This window comes from Ambystoma mexicanum, chromosome 5q, assembly GCF_040938575.1.
Source record: "Ambystoma mexicanum isolate Mex_15411 chromosome 5q, UKY_AmexF1_1, whole genome shotgun sequence".
Classification (NCBI taxonomy): Eukaryota; Metazoa; Chordata; class Amphibia; order Caudata; family Ambystomatidae; genus Ambystoma; species Ambystoma mexicanum.
Window position 1 is genome coordinate 1,273,731,242 of NC_090933.1, and position 16,440 is coordinate 1,273,747,681.

The 16,440-nt window shown below is 46.8% G+C and overlaps 1 protein-coding gene across 4 annotated transcripts in view; it reads left to right on the top strand.

Annotated features, from left to right (window-relative positions):
• Positions 1-16,178, top strand: part of RECQL4 (RecQ like helicase 4) — a 409,056-nt gene extending 392,878 nt beyond the window's left edge. For 2 of the 4 annotated variants that reach the window (XM_069621818.1, XM_069621817.1), the window contains exons 23-25: positions 1,462-1,639; positions 6,328-6,436; positions 8,731-16,178. In XM_069621818.1, coding sequence (XP_069477919.1) covers positions 1,462-1,639; positions 6,328-6,436; positions 8,731-8,852 — 409 coding nt within the window. In that variant the 3' untranslated portion in view covers positions 8,853-16,178. The remainder of the gene's footprint in view (positions 1-1,461; positions 1,640-6,327; positions 6,437-8,730) is intronic. The other 2 variants (XR_011278686.1, XR_011278685.1) reach the window with 2 other exon arrangements.
• Positions 16,179-16,440: the final 262 nt, after the last annotated feature.

The following is a 16,440-nucleotide window of genomic DNA, read 5'->3' on the forward strand; positions in this document are numbered from 1 at the left end:
AATTTCTCAGTTTCTCAAAGGGCTTACTAATGTGTTTCCGCCATCACCTTTCTCGTGCCTGGTTGGGATTTGAACTTTGTTCTAAAATTCCTAATGGGTGCTCCATTTGAGCCTTTACATTCTTGTCCTCTGAGACTGTTGACCCTTAAAAATGTATTTTTAGTTCCGGTCACTTCTGCTCGCAGAGTGACTGAGTTGCAGGCACTTTCAGTTAAGCCACCCTTCACTGTGTTTCATAAGGACAGGGTTGTCCTTAGAGTTCGTCCTTCCGGAAGTTGTCTCGGAATTTCATTTATGCCAGAAGGTCATTCTTCTGGCATTTTATCCTCCTCCGCATCCTGGTAAGGAATAGGAGAGGCTCCATAGTTTGGATCCTAGGAGAGCTTTAAGTTTCTACATTTCATGCATGTCCCGGGTCAGAGTGGACGATCAGCTTTTTATAGGTTACGCTGGAGGGCGTTTGGGACAAGCTGTTACTAAGCAGACTTTGTCTTGATGGATTATTTTGGCAATTTCTGATTGTTACCGCTGCGCAGGTAAGGACCCTCCGGTTGGCTTACGGGCCCTTTCTACTAGGGGTATGGCTGCCTCTACTGCCCTGCAGAGGGGCGTTCCTATTCGAAACATCTGTGAAGCAGCCACTTGGGCTTCGGTCCATACTTTTGTGCAACACTACTCCCTAGATTCCATTCATGTGCAGGATCTGGCATTTGGCAAGGCGGTCCTTTACTCTGCAATTTGATTGGACATTCTAAATTTCTATATTCTAAATTCTTTTTCCCTCCATACGTTGGTACTGCTTTGGGAGACTTTCATAGATATGGAATATGTCGGAGGACCCAATCCCCTCGAAGAACAAGTTACTCTCTTACCTGGTAACGTTCTTTCGATGGGATGGTCCGACGACGTATTCCATATCGCTCCCTCCCTACCTGCCCCGCTACAGAATTTCTTATGCGATTGCAGCTAACGTTTCTGCAAGGCTTTTTGTGGTCATACTGGCAGTAGTTTGGTGCCACACGTTCTGGGGGAAAAAACTACAACTGAGGCCATGGGCGTCGTGCGTCATACTTATAACATCCGGTGACGTCGGCTCGGTAGAGGCCCTCGAGGACAGCGTATCGACGTTATCGACGCAGGACGCAGACGCCAAAATGTTCTGAAGCAGCACAGCTGTGGTGATTACTGTCATAGATATGGAATACGTCGTCTGACCATCCCATCGAAAGAACGTTACCAGGTAAGAGAGTAACTTGTTCATCTCTGTAAAAACTCTACCAATTACATACAATAATTGCGTTCTTGGTGCGTTTCCTTACCTGCTCTTTGTTAAGCCTGACCAGGATAGAGTGTTTAACCCTCAGCTCCCTTCTCCATGGTACTTTCATCTAATTGGACTTTGATAATTCTGCACAAGGCCATGACTGCTTGTTCTGATCCATATTCCTCTTCTTTGAGCAGTGTGGCTTTCAGGAACTGTAGCCGTTGTGCCGATGAGGCGCACGTCGAGAGGAGCGCAAAGCTTAAAGCCCAACTGATGAACTATTTTGAGAAGAAGCTGGTCACTGATGAGAACGGGATACGTGTGCTCAGCGACAACGAAGATGATGATGAAAGTGATGATTTAAACGGCATCAAAGTGAGTATTGTGAACCATTTGTGGGAAAAAGAGTGTCCCACTGGTGTAAATAGGTATGTATGAAGGTGCCAGTGTGGAGGTGAGCATGACTGGACTCCTAGCAAGAGTCCAGATTAAAGGAGGCAGGAACAAGGTGAGAATTCCTTATTGAATGCATAATGTAACCGATGTGTAAGTTGTATCTGACAGTAATGCTTTTTTCCTTTACAAACATCCCTTATATAGGTTTACAATCTTCTGTTGATCCCGCCAATGCTTGTGAAATGAGAACGCCTGGGGCGGGAGACACCTATTTGTGCAATTGATCATAATGTAAACTTAATTGAATTTGATCAAGGAGTTCCAGAGGTACCCCCATATCTGGTTAAAGGATTGTTTTCTGGATTTTTCACATAAAGTGACCATCTTAAGGCTAGCAACACTCCATATCTCTTGAGTGCCAGACTTTCACCCGTAGCTTTGCCTTTTATTTCTATTTATGAAGGAGTGTTTTCTCATCCCTGACATCCTCCTAAGAAGATGTATTCGTTGGCGCTCTGTGATGGTGTTAACCTCTGGTGGTGCACGCAACAAAACTAACCTGTGCCACGGGTTGGATAGATCTGCCCACCATCCCCTCCGGCAATCATACCTGACCAATACATGCAGCCAGGCAGGGGTGGACTGGGAACGAAAAGACGCCCTGGAAATAATGTTCAGCAAGCCCAACCATTTACCTATGGGAAAATGTGGAAATAAAATAGGTTACCACACAAAAGAGGCCCAAGGTGTAGAGGGTACCGGGAAATCTCCAGAGTTTCCTATAGGCCAGTCCACTCCTGCAGCCAGGTGGTTCTTGGTGAACTAGTCCTCTGTAAGGGGACGTGTATAGACTTTCTTTGAAGACTAGTACGCTCAAAACAAGATACATTGCTGGGCAGAGACAGTTTACTTATTAAAGCTAACTTTCCAAAAAAACTGTCAGGTAGCATTGTAAGGGTGGTCCTCGCCCCCCAGATAACATGTTCCCAGTCCTGTTTCCATGCAGTGGAAGGGTACAAGTTACTGCCCATTGCTTCCTGCAAATGGTTGATGCAGAGAAAGTAGGACTGTTTACTGTAGATATGAGGGGATGCCTCGGTGTGTAGGTGAATTATGAGCATTGAAGATTCAAGTTGCTGTCAGATCCTGATGTAATTCCAGACCACCACTGGAGAGAATCTAATTTTGAATGTAAATGAGCACGCCCTTGCATGTCCACAACCGTAACGTAGCTGTCTACTTCCACATTTAGCCCTGCAGGGTGGCATTATGGCAATGGGATTAGTAAGGTAAGCGAAAGAGGGACATCTAGTAGTTTGGGAGATTTTCTTTAAATCAGGGAGTTTACCAATTTGTAAAGAATACCTGTGTGCATCTGCCAGCATCTTGTCACTGAAAGTTTAAGAGCAAGATTACCCAGATAAAACTAATCCAAGACAATCATGTAAGACTTCCTAAGGTGTGGTGTGATTATTCCTCGCTATTCTGTCTCTATGAATCGCAGGTCTTTTTCATCTCTTTTGTTAGTTTGCACTCTTTCCTTGTTGGCTGTACAGCCTGGTTATACTTGGACCCATTTCCCATTATTGCCATTTATTTCCTTATGCTAGGGAGTCTGCCAGTCTCCCGTCTCCACCACCCCAATGTCTCATTATTTTGGATTCCTGTTACTGATCCAAGATGGCTGACGCCTATAAGGCTGAGCTGTCGCACCTTTGACCACCAGTATATCTACTGTGTGCCTTAATCTGTGCTATCTGCACTCAGTACCATCCACTCAATGTATACCCAGCAAGTGGCGTCCCTCCCCAGTCGCCAGCCTCTTTCAGATATGGTCATTAATGCCCAATCCTCAGTAACAAGAGCACAGAGTATCCATCAGTGGATGATCCCTGAGCAATTGGATTTGTTTTTGTGCTGGTAAACTCACACCAGTAACTCTGTAAAACATGATCTTACTCCCACTGGCTTCGACATTACATCTCCCATCTCTGGGAATGTTGGTGGTGGGGGTACATGGGCTATAGCTTTTATTGTGAAAGCAGACCTAAACATGGTTCACTGCCTCATCCCCAAAACCTCACTTTTGAGTCACTGTGCATCTCAATTGTTCTTCATGTAAAATCCTTCATTTACTTACTCATTGTTCCCCGTTCACTAAACATTTCCTACTGCTTTTCAGGTGAGGTTCCTGCTTTTCTTTCCTCAGTACCCAATCCTCCTCCTGCCTCTTAAGTTCTTTCTCTGCCCTCTCTTCGGGAGCAAGAGAATCCCCTTGGTCCAGACCATCAACACCATGCTCAGGTTTTGCAGAAAGGGTGCACCAATTCTCTTCATCCATGTCTATTAGCATGTGGCCATGGACTGGCCACCTGACAGGGCTGGGCATCGCAGGCAGACTAATTGATCAGACCTACCCACTCTCCACATGTAACTTAACTAAACTAGACAGTCTGCCTCCAGTATGAACTACAAATCTTCCTGGTTTGGATACCACTGGGGTTTATAGCGGTCCCACTTTCGGACCCTCTTTGACACAGGAAGTCTCCTGCATACCTTCCCTTAAATACCCTTCATTCCTAAATTGGTGGTGGAATTCAGCAAAACCATAGCATGCCATGTGGTATTATTGATGGCACCATATTGCCCAAAAAAAATTAGTTCTCGAATATGCTAGCTCTGTTGCGGGTACCCCATGCCGCTTCGAGGAGAGACCTTCCTGTTTCAGCAGCAGGCTGATTCTCCCATCCCTGTCTTCAATTTCCAAAAGTGTCCGCCTCGTTTCTGAGGAGGCATCCTATGGCTGCATGGGCCCTTTGCAAGGGAATCTGGAAGCCTTGACACAGCACAAAGGTAAATGGCATAAATGATGTCACTGGGGTTTAAAATGAAAAATCATCCCCTTAATAATAATCTGTTCTTTGTATTGCGCTTTCGCCAAAACGCTGCGCATAGAACGTTTACTTTCAATTATCATCACCCAGCCGAAGTCGGTACTGGGAAAGACGAAAGGCTGAGTTGGCCATGCCGAGATTAGAACCTGCGACCTACTGATCGCACACAGATCTCAGCAGCGAGTGCTCGGCCCTCTACCAGCTTTAAAAATGCTCCTTGGACATTAGACATTTTAGCCTTCATTTCCACCCGGCAAGGTTGGAGTTTGAAGCTGGTTTGTACAGAATGTAGTTGGCTGGTCTAGGCATTTACAGAAACTCTGAGTGTTTTTATTTTCGTATGGCCTCACTCGTGGAAGCTGGTGGTAAGTGTTTTTCTTGCCTTTTGAGATGTTGCTAGTCTCCTTGAATCTCTCCTCCTTCTGGGATCTGCCCTAATGTTGTGAAGGCCCAGTCCGCTTCTGTTTCTTTTCCAAGTCTTGGCTCTCTTGATGTCATTTGCCAAGTGCCCACATGGCTACTGAAGCTTTTGGTAAATGTGCCTTCTGCTAGCTCGAGATGACATGCTCAGTCAGATCCTCTTCATCATCCCTGGCTGACTCATGCTTTCACCTCTTCCCATGAGTCCAGAGAAAAGGGGACTTTCAGAGCGGGCAGGACGCAGCTGTCGCTCTTCATTTTGACCTGAAGAGGAGAGACCGCATCTCTCCCTTCTGCCGGTCCATGCATTGATCGCTGGCTAGGTGCCATATTGACGTCTGATCCTTAAATGCCTGCAAGGGTTGCTTACCACCAGACCAGAGATCTGTGTACTTGCAGGCCATTACAATTAATTGCTCTTCCTCTCCTGGTGGGACCTAAATGTAAGTACAGGCTGAGAGGCAAGTGGACAATCTCAGTACATGCAGCGTTATTCTGGAATGCCTTACCCCTGGAGATTGGGTGCCTTACTAACCTGATAGATGGGTGTTCACAGCTCCGACGAATACTGTTTTGCTAATTTCTTGGTGCAGTCAGTTATGCTCTCCAATTCACACCTGTCTTTCTAATCTTTCCACAGCTGGAAGCAGTTTAGTATGAGAATGTGTTTTACATTAAATGTATGACATGGGGCCTGTGGCCTTGCATACATGTGTGGCTCCTAAAGCCTTCACGTGATTCTTGCTGCGACACAGGAGTGCAAGAATCACTGCAATGTCACTTCATTGACATTAAGCTATGGAGATCCATCAAAAGGAGGGGGCAGGTTGAGGGCGTCGGGGGATCTGGATCTCCCAAGGGCAGCAAGCTCCACTTTGAGGGTGATGGAGGGGCATGGTTGTTGACGGTATTTTTCGGCTTTGGCTACATTGTTTGGTTGTGGACTCTTGGTGACAACATTGTGTGTTTAACAGCTAGATAAGGGCACCTCCTTGGATGCATTTGTGGGCAAGGCACAGTTGGTCAGATTGGGATTGGGCACAGAATCTTTGGCGTAGGCAGTTTAATGCCTGATCAAAAGTGTTGGATGACTCTGCAAGGTTTGGTATATCTAGAGCATTGAGGGCTCTGCTCCAGGAGACTTGTGATGACTATTTACGGAGTTTACCTTAGGATGTATGTTTTGGAAAAGTGCTAAAGAAGGCTTTTGCTGCATGCCTGCTACATGCCTTGAAAGCTCTGTAGAAGGTCACAAAAGTGCATTGAACATTTTGTCTTTTACAAGAACACTTGCCCTCTGTTTGGGGGAAATCTTTTGACATAACACTCTAGAAACTTTATCTTTCATTGCAGATGCGGGACTGGGAAAATCTGATCCGTGCCGATGTCCGGCAGTTTTTGTCCATTCGCAGCGAGGAGAGGTTTTCGGGTCGAGCCGTTGCCCGTATCTTCCACGGCATTGGTAAGTGTCTGCCGGCTTGTAGACGCAGGTGTCTAATTCCTTGTATTGTATAGAGTTTCAGACTGTGCATATCCGTTAAAATCCAACCAAATCAATGGTAGAGATTAGAGTGCACATACCAACCTTGGCCAGAGTTTGAATCCTCAAGGCAAATTTAGAACTTTAGAATGGCCTCCAGCATTGGGAACAGAGACCTCTTTTGTCACAGCAAGATGTGGCCCATGGTCCCACGTCAAATTCACAAGGGTTCGAATAGACTCAGGCTGGCACGCCACTGAGCACCTCCCGTAGGATGGTGCTGGGCATTGTATAAGTAGGTGAGACTGGAGCCCTCAAGCACTTCCAACAACGAGCAAGTCCTAAAACCGTAAGTCTCAGAACTAAAGTATTGATGATAAAAAATGTATATTAAGCTTGTACTGTTGCTTCAATCGATGGTTCTCATGCGATTAGCCTCAGAAGGATGAAAGGGAGTTAAAACATCAGGATTTGAAACAGACCTTCAGGTTTAGCTTATGCCTGAAAAGCAAGTACCATAAACTATTACGCTAGTCTAACGCTTTGATCATGAATTTAACAATGCATTTTGTAAACACGAGAATTTTGACTAATGGAATTCATTTTTAAATGGAATGGTGATAGAGCAAATCCCCATTTTTTACTTTCCTTTAGAAGGTTGTCTTGACCAGAATGGCAATGAACATCTCCACGACTGGAGCTTTTTCTTCTATAGGTGCCCTCTCCCTCACTCCCTTGGACTGTGCAGTCTTCCATCTGTATCTCACTCTCTGGGTCTGGACACCAAGAACCCTGTGAAGGTTTTCAGATTGACCAACAAAACAAGAAATAAGTAGCCCCGGGATTCATTCAAATTGTTTTCCTTATTTTGAACCCATCAAAAACAATCCATGTTACTAAATACAAGTGCCCTAAATCCCTATTTGTTTGAGAATGCTGTTATTCCAAACAGGAAAAGAAAGAAGAAACAATGTTTACATTTGAAAATGTTTTACAGAAATACAATGGGAATAATTCTAAATATTGAAAGAAAATAATGAATGAAATAAATCGCATGCCTCATACAAAATAATTGATTTTCTTCAAAATAAATATGAATATAAACTAACAGTTATATGACATTCCATATATCAAACAAATAATTCAAGCTCATCAACAAAGACATAATCTAGAGAACTGGACCATAAGAGAATGAAAGGATCTTTTGTATAATAAAGCAACCAGTGGCAACTGGTGCATAGCATCCTGGTTCCAATGGCCGCGCCTTATTTTGGGCAGCAATCATCAAAGTCTCTGAGGGTATTTCATGGATTATTTGTGCCGAAACAAACGGGATTTGTGCGCCATTCTGCCCGTAAATCCCTGTTTTTTTAGGTGCAAATGATCCATGAATTACCTCCTCTGTTTCCCCAAAACAATAAAAACAGTTTTGTCACCACGGACATAGTTATTGGCTTTTGAAGTGGTGTGTAATAAAACACATTGATTTAATTACCTTACACACCAGCATATTTAATTAGACCTATAACCACCCTTTCATTCTACTCTCCTACAAACATGCATTAACAAATCACAAAACATGTCTTGGCATTTTTAATTACATGTGTCACCATGACAGTGACCTTCAATTTCAATCCTCAACTTAGGATATGCGATCTTCATCTGTCCATTCTTGTAAAATAATTTGCAGTACTAAATCTCATTAGAGGGCCTTGTTTTCAAAGGAATTGAAGTGGATTACATAAGACATCTAATGTCTACATACTTAGACAAATGTTGGAAAATGCTTATTAGGATTGAAAGTGGGTCTGTTATCTCCTTTGAAGTGCATCTATGAAAGGTCCAGTGGTTGAGGAAACAAATGGGTTGATCACTGGTACAATCCTTCTATGCCGAAGGGTTGCAAAAGGCAACTTGCAGGACATAGCGTTATATGGGTTCCATGTGTCAGTCAGTCACTTGTTTAAGACGTTCTGCTCACACTACGAAACCGTCCTGTGGAGAGAGTGGAGGTCCGGCTTAATTACACACACAGTGTGGAAATGATGGCCAGGGGATATTCTTATGAATGACTCACACGATGCAGTCTCTACGTTCTGACTTCTTGCCTGTCTTGCTCTAAGCATTGATGAGGGGGAAGGGGGTGATTAAGAAATAGTTCCTGATTTCAGTATCTAGTTCTATTTGCATTCTTTCCTGGTTGGAAACCGGTTTTCGGTTTGTTTGCAGTCTGTGTGTGTCTTGCTTTACTTACTCAGCTCTTTCTTCTCCAACAGGGAGCCCCTGCTACCCACCTCAGGTATATGGCCGTGATCGCAGGTTCTGGCGGAAGTACATCCATTTTGATTTTAATGAACTCATTCGGTTGGCCACAGAGGAGATCATCCACTGCAAATGAGCTGGTTCCTGGGGGAGGGATCCGACGCCTGAGGGAACAGAGCCATCTGTGGAAGGTGAACTGCCTGAATTGCACCAATGCTGGAGATGCTCCGGTGGATAAAGACTACAGCATGAATCTGCAGCAGAAGGCCACTGAGAATAGCTTCTGTGTGTGCTCCTACGATATGGAAACTAGAAACGTGGGCTACCCAATCAGGTGGGAAAGAAACTCTAGATAGAGGTGGTAGGTCTTAGTAGCATAACGGAAGCAGAAGACACCCCTGCACCCGCATAATTTAGGCCAGCCCGAGCATTGAACATACAAGAGTCTATGGTCAATTTCTGTGAAGCAGAGCCTTCGTCAAACACAAAGGGAAGAATTTCAGCACACAGTGCAGTTGTGTTTTCTGCGTTTTGCATCTGTTGTCAATACAAACAAAAACGTCTGCTCTTTTCACAATGACGCCGTTCACAGACTGGCATCCTGGGAAAACCTGGGAAGCAGCGTACGTTTCAAGCCCTGCACCTAGAGTTCAGTTGCAACCTACCTTTGCACTTAAACAAAGCACGTACCATGGGCAGTGCGAACGCTCCGGCCCCAAGATTGATGCGTGGTACCAGCGTGGCCCGTCCGAAGGGCCCAGTACAGGAAAGCACTTGCTCTCCCATGTCTCTCTATTCCACACTTGTTTGTCCTGTATGCATGTATTGTATGTGCCTTTATCTGTGTACTAGCAGTGGTGGCGATAGGAGGCAAGGCCTCATATCAACAGCGTTCTCCTTGTGAGAGGCTCGGCACAGATGCAATTCCAGATTCAAACACTTTTATGAAAATGTACATTTGTGCTTGCTTTTTAATTTGTTTTTTTTTCTCCTGTGATTGATTGTGTGTGATTGTATGTTTTATCCTATTTTAACCAATATCTTTGTTTCAGCTTCCCACAGTGTATTCTGTGGGGCATCCTGTGCTTTGCCTTTTATGTGCAGTCACTCCAAACCTCACACCAACACGGCCCAACCCAGCAGCCCTTAATGTATTGTAGCTTATGTGCTCACTGTGCAGTCCCCCCACCAGTGACATAACTCTGATGGCAGTCCTTACTGTGCCTATGGGACAAATGTGCCCCCAGCTTGAGATCTCTGTGCACATGCCCCTTGGCTCGTAGTGAGAGGCCCTGATGGCAGTCCTTACTGTGCCTATGGTACAAATGTGCCCCTAGCTTCAGATCTCTGTGCACATGCCCCTTGGCTCATAGCGAGAGCCCTGTGAGCAGCCTTTTTGGCACGTCTAGGAGGTACTGAAGACTCTCTATCCACCAGAAAGATGGCCCTTAGAGCTGTCATTAAAGTATCTGCAGCACATGAGCTCATAGTTTGGGGTCAATGTGTGGTCATTCCATTCCTCATAGCCATGGCTCCACAAACTGTCCTTACTGCTCCAATGGCATGTGGGCTCCTACTGTGAGGTCACTGTGTGGAGTCTCTTTACATCAGCGACATGAGCAAGAGAGCTTCACAGTACACAGGCTCCCTTCCTGGGGTGAGTGTGTGGATTCTCCTGACCTCAGAGAGATGATCTGAGAGCACTCCTGCACCACAGCACACAGGCTCCTAGCGTAAGGTCCTCTCCCTTTCTCACAGGGACAGGATCCCAAGAGCAGTTCTGCACCACAGCACACAGGCTCTGAGCGTGAGGTCAGTGTGTGTATTTTTATCTCCGTGAAAGATGATCCTGATAGCCGCCCTGCATAACGGGAAAGAGGCTCCTAGCTGAGGTATGTGTGCAGAGTCTCCTTATCTCAGTGATCTGATCCTGAAAGCAGACCTGCATCACAGCACAGGCTCCTAGTGTGAGGTCACTATGCAGCCTCTCCCTTTCTCACAGGGACAGGACCCCAAGAACACTCCTGCATCACAGCACAGGCTCCTAGTGTAAGGTCACTGTGCAGCCTCTCCCTTTCTTACAGAAACAGGACCCCAGGAGCAGACCTGCATCACAGCACAGGCTCCTAGTGTGAGGTCACTGCGCAGCCTCGCCCCTTCTCACAGGGACAGGACCCCAAGAACACTCCTGCATCACAGCACAGGCTCCTAGTGTAAGGTCACTGTGCAGCCTCTCCCTTTCTTACAGAAACAGGACCCCAAGAGCAGCCCTGCATCCCAGCACACGGGCTCTGAGCGTGAGGTCACTATGCAGCCTCTCCCTTTCTCACAGGAACAGGACCCCAAGAGCATTCCTGCACCGCAGCACACCGGCTCCTAGCGTGAGGTCCTGTCCCTTTCTCACAGGTACAGGACCCCAAGAGCACTCCTGCACCACAGCACACAGGCTCCTAGCGTAAGGTCCTCTCCCTTTCTCACAGGGACAGGACCCCAGGAGCAGACCTGCATCACAGCACAGGCTCCTAGTGTGAGGTCACTGCGCAGCCTCGCCCCTTCTCACAGGGACAGGACCCCAAGAACACTCCTGCATCACAGCACAGGCTCCTAGTGTGAGGTCACTGTGCAGCCTCTCCCTTTCTTACAGTAACAGGACCCCAAGAGCAGCCCTGCACCCCAGCACACGGGCTCTGAGCGTGAGGTCACTATGCAGCCTCTCCCTTTCTCACAGGAACAGGACCCCAAGAGCATTCCTGCACCCCAGCACACCGGCTCCTAGCGTGAGGTCCTGTCCCTTTCTCACAGGGACAGGCCCCCAAGAGCACTCCTGCACCCCAGCACACCGGCTCCTAGCGTGAGGTCCTGTCCCTTTCTCACAGGTACAGGACCCCAAGAGCACTCCTGCACCATAGCGCACAGGCTCCGAGTGTGAGGTCACTGTGCAGCCTCTCCCTTTCTCACCTTGACAGGACTCCAAGAGCAGCCCTGCACCCCAGCACACTGGGTCCTAGTGTGAGGTCCTGTCCCTTTCTCACAGGGACAGAACCCCAAGAGCAGCCCTGCACCCCAGCACACTGGGTCCTAGTGTGAGGTCCTGTCCCTTTCTCACAGGGACAGGCCCCCAAGAGCACTCCTGCACCACAGCAAACAGGCTCTGAGCGTGAGGTCAGTGTGTGTATTCTTACCTCAGTGAAAGATGATCCTGAGAGCTGTCCTGCATAACAGCAAAGAGGCTCCTAGCTGAGGTATGTGTGCAGAGTCTCCTTATCTCAGTGATCTGATCCAGAAAGCAGACCTGCATCACAGCACAGGCTCCTAGTGTGAGGTCACTGTGCAGCCTCTCCCTTTCTTACAGAAACAGGACCCCAAGAGCAGCCCTGCACCCCAGCACACAGGCTCTGAGCGTGAGGTCACTGTGCAGCCTCTCCCTTTCTCACCGGGACAGGACTCCAAGAGCAGCGCTGCGCCCCAGCAAACGCTTTGCCAGGATAATGAATGGAGAGCAGATTGTATCTGTGGCTAGTGATACTTTGAGTACTCCTTGACCGTGGTGTCTCAGGGAGCTCACCCGATCCTGGCCCCATTGCATGGGGCCCTCGCTTGTCCTAGCTCCACCTGCAGGACTGTTTGTTGCTGGTGTATCCTTCTGGGCTGGACATTAAACATGAATTCAGGTTTGGAGAGGACCAAAGGATGGGATATTGAGATGGCATACATTTCCTGTGTTTTAACACTTTCTGAACCGGTGTGCACAGGTAATAACTGATTCAGGTTGCAATTGGCAACAACCATCTATTTTCTATAATTGATTTTTTTAACAGATGTTGAACTCTTCAGAAAAGATGGTTCTCAAAACTCCCATCCAGATTATTGTAGCGTTTTACAATTTCGCCAGGTGGTTTGCACATGGAAATTGCAGTGCCATGGAAGGAAGGTGCCACCTGGTAGGCCCCGCCCAATGCAAAGGCCAGGCCAGTGCTGTTGAGCTTCTTGGAGCCTCTCGATGCTTGGCCCTGGTCACTGTCGCCCTAAAGCTGTCCCTGAGTTGGCATGATCTGTTCCCTTTATGTGGCATGCAAATATTACCTCACTTATAAGACTGGTAACTTGGGTCCACCCATATCCAATCACTGCTGTAGGTCTGGCCTGGTCTCCTAGATTGGTACGCCCTATTATTACTGTACATTTTCATGTTTAAAGTATATTTTTTAAATAAAAAACGTTATTTTGAAACCTTGCCTGTTTCTCGATCTCACTGCCATGATTTCTCCGATTCAGGGATAATCGGAAGGCTAGACGTCAAATAGGGCGCGTGCAACTATGGGTTATTGGCATCAAATGGAGAGGTCTGAATAATACAAATGGGACCCAAAAAAGGTGGCTAAAGCAAAACCAGGAGACCTCCTCTTAGACCAGTGCCGAGATTCAAGGAAAACGCTGTCCAGTGAGAGTGATTTTCAAACACTAGCCTAAGGTAAGGCTGTGGTCCTGAGCCAGGCACCCTAGTGTACAACAGTTTGTGGTCAGGGCTGTATCGCCAGGGTTCATGCACAGTGACTGGAGGTTGCAAGGATTCTAGATCCCTTCTTGTGTGGTCTGTACGCATGTTGACCCTCCTGTGATGACGTCCAGCGCTCATTCCCCAACTTGGATGCTCCTCGGTGCGCATGTTGACCGTGTGTTTCTACTCCATCTGTCCAGGGTGGGTTATCGGGCTTCATTCACTATATTCCCCCATGGGGTACATAACTCACAGCCAAAGGGAGGGAGGTCAGTTCTGGGGCCCAGCACAACCTATCGTCTTGTGGCAGCCCACCTCGTCTAGCAAGAACACACCTGGTCTTTCAGCTGTCTATGGGCCTGAACTTGGCTGCAAAATGGAAATGTGTCCGTCAGACACTTTTTATTTTTACCCTTCAGTCTTTCTGTACCCCCATAGAATAGCAGGCAAAAGAGACTCAGTGAGATCCTTCATTCACCACCTCCGGTGGTCGCATTGCACTGCGGCCATCTTCCCCCTGGCCGAAGAGTCTCCAGAACCCCCTCCGTCTGGGGCTGCTCAATGGGACTTCGCTACAAGGAATATTCGTGTGTGTGTGTGTGTCTCAGTCTGGTGTAATGCTAAAAGCAGGCCCAGGTCTACGCATTTGATGCAACAAACCACGAAAAGCTTCTGTATGTCATTGCTGGTCATTTATCCATCCATGAATAAAGCTCTAATAAGGTGAATTAGTAAGTTGGGGGACGCAGTCTTACCTCTGCTTCAATCGGAAAACAATGAGGCAGGTCTAGTTCTCCATAGACCCACATAGCCGAGAGTTCGCGCTTTTAGAGAGATGTAACCTTTTTATGCTGTATCCCCTCTACTAGGGAGACCCAGCACCTTTGCTGGACTTTTGGACCTTTTTCTTCCAACATTGAATGAGTGGAGCCTTTTCCACTCATTCATTCTTGTGAGCTCTGTCTTTTGGAACGATAGTCTTTGTAATCTACCTGGACTATGGAGTCGGTCTGCTCCATAGCTCTTAAAGGCATCTGTGTTTTTACTACTGCAGCACACAGCTCCTTTTGGGCATTGTTGCTGGGGACCCCTAGGGTCCTCCTTTAAGACTGTTTTATATCCTCAAGTAACAGCTCTTAATATCTCTCCCAAAACTATTGTCTGAGACATTGGCACACACCACCTTCAGCGTAGTGCCAAAGGGATACCTAGAATCCCCCTTCTCTCTGCTCCTGTGACTTTTCAGTCACATAGACAATCACCTAAATATGGCTGGCGGCAGTGGATGTGTTATACCAACAATTGTGTATTTTTCATACTGCAGGCTATGTCCATAGCCTCAGTAGTGCACAATATGGGCACCCAATCACCAACTCTGTGCCTCCCTTATTTTTTCTCCATTACTAGCATGGTTGTCCTTAGTGAGCCCTTCTTCTACAATTCTGGGAGGGGGAGGTCCGTGTGTGTTTTGCCTTTGGCAGAAACCCATAGCTATCCCTGCCTGGACTCCAGAGTGTCTGGGCAGGCAGGAAGTGGGGTAGGAGTTCCCTCGCCCCCTGCCCTTTGTCTGCCAAAGTGTCTGAATAGGCTGAGCTCACACTGTGGGTCTGGCTGTCCTGATTGGGCAGCTAAAGCCCTTTTCTGTAAAATGCTGAGAGATTTACAGCGCAGTGTGTGCTGCAACTATATAAAAGGTGAGGTTTGTGGAGTGAAAAAAGCAAGTCGACCACTGGAAGCTGAAGTAACCGAATAAGATGACCAGAGACACCTGCAGACCCTTTGCAACACTGTGTAGCCATCACTGATGATCTGACCCCGTTTTCTGTGCGACAGAGGAGCTCCGAAGAGGACTCCTTCCTTTTGGCTGGTGGGAACAACCAATCCGAAGACTAACTATGAAACGAGCCATCTCCCGCAAATCCTAGGGGTTTCCAGAGCTGCAGAACCCCAATACCTGCTGCCCATTTCGAGTGCATCGCCGTGGAAAGGCTGAATCCGCCCAAATCTTTGCTGAATGCGTAAGGACACTCCAGAGATCCGATCCAACTCGCCCAAGCCCCCTAACTAGAGTGTGGGACTGCAGGAAGTGAAGAAGATTGACCGGGCAATTGGTGTCCTTTGTTGGTGCTGCAGAAAAGGCAAAACTGCAGAGTGAACCAAGAAGTTGCCGAAAGTCGTGCCACAGGTCCTACCTCAAGTCTGCTACTGAGAGATCCCGTCCATTGTCCTGCCTTCAGTCACCAGACCAAGGAATCCGGAGGTAGAGTCCAGAACTGTAACATCGCGGAGCATCCATCACGAACATTTTCTTCTAACCTAAGGTACTCTCGAGGGGAATGTGGGGGGGGGAAGGTATTGCTTACCTGATTCCAAAAGTCACTCCACAGCGTGGGCGTGTACGTAGAGGTGTCCAGGGCAACCCCCTCTTACCTCTGACCTAGTCCGCTGCTTGTGTCCCCTTCTCGAGTCCGTTTTAAGGTCTCCTTGGTTAGTGGTTAACATTCTGCTTCAATAACTCTAGACACTGGAAGAAATCCACAGGAACTCTTCATAAATCGGTGATTGTCAAGACTTCAAGAACTCTCTGAACTGCCTTTAACTAGGGTTGCTTTTTTGGACTTAAAAGACTTACTAGGTCAAGAAACGGTCTCTAGAACCTTGAACTAACTTATGCTACACTAAGTAACCATTTCCCTTCCTTTAAGTGACATTACTATGTGTTTGCAGAGTAAATGTTTTACTGTATAAACTGTTGAAAACCACATGAGTGCGCAGTAACCAATAATACAATAACATTGTCTTTTCCCTTTCTAGTGTTGCTACAAATGTAACCGCGAACAAACACAAAAGTGAAAATGCCCTTTGAAGTGTATCATCTATTATTTCTAAGTATTCTAACGTAAATGTCTGAAGTATTTAAAGTGATTCTGGTGTAAATATAATAAATATATACGTTTTATATAATTATAAGTGTAAGTGCTTCTTTGTTGTGTCTGTCTAGCTAAGATTCAGTGTACTTACCTACAGCTCACATCTTCCGCTTAAGATAAGCCTGACTGCTCTGCCAATCTACACAAGGTCCTGAGCTAGTTTAGACTGATACTAAGAGTTGGGAATCTACAAACCACTGGGATAGCTTACTAATGTCTTACTGCCAGTAGGACTTTAGGAAAACTCCCCTAACACGCGCGTCAAATGAAGAATGCTGATCAGTGAAGCTAGGTCT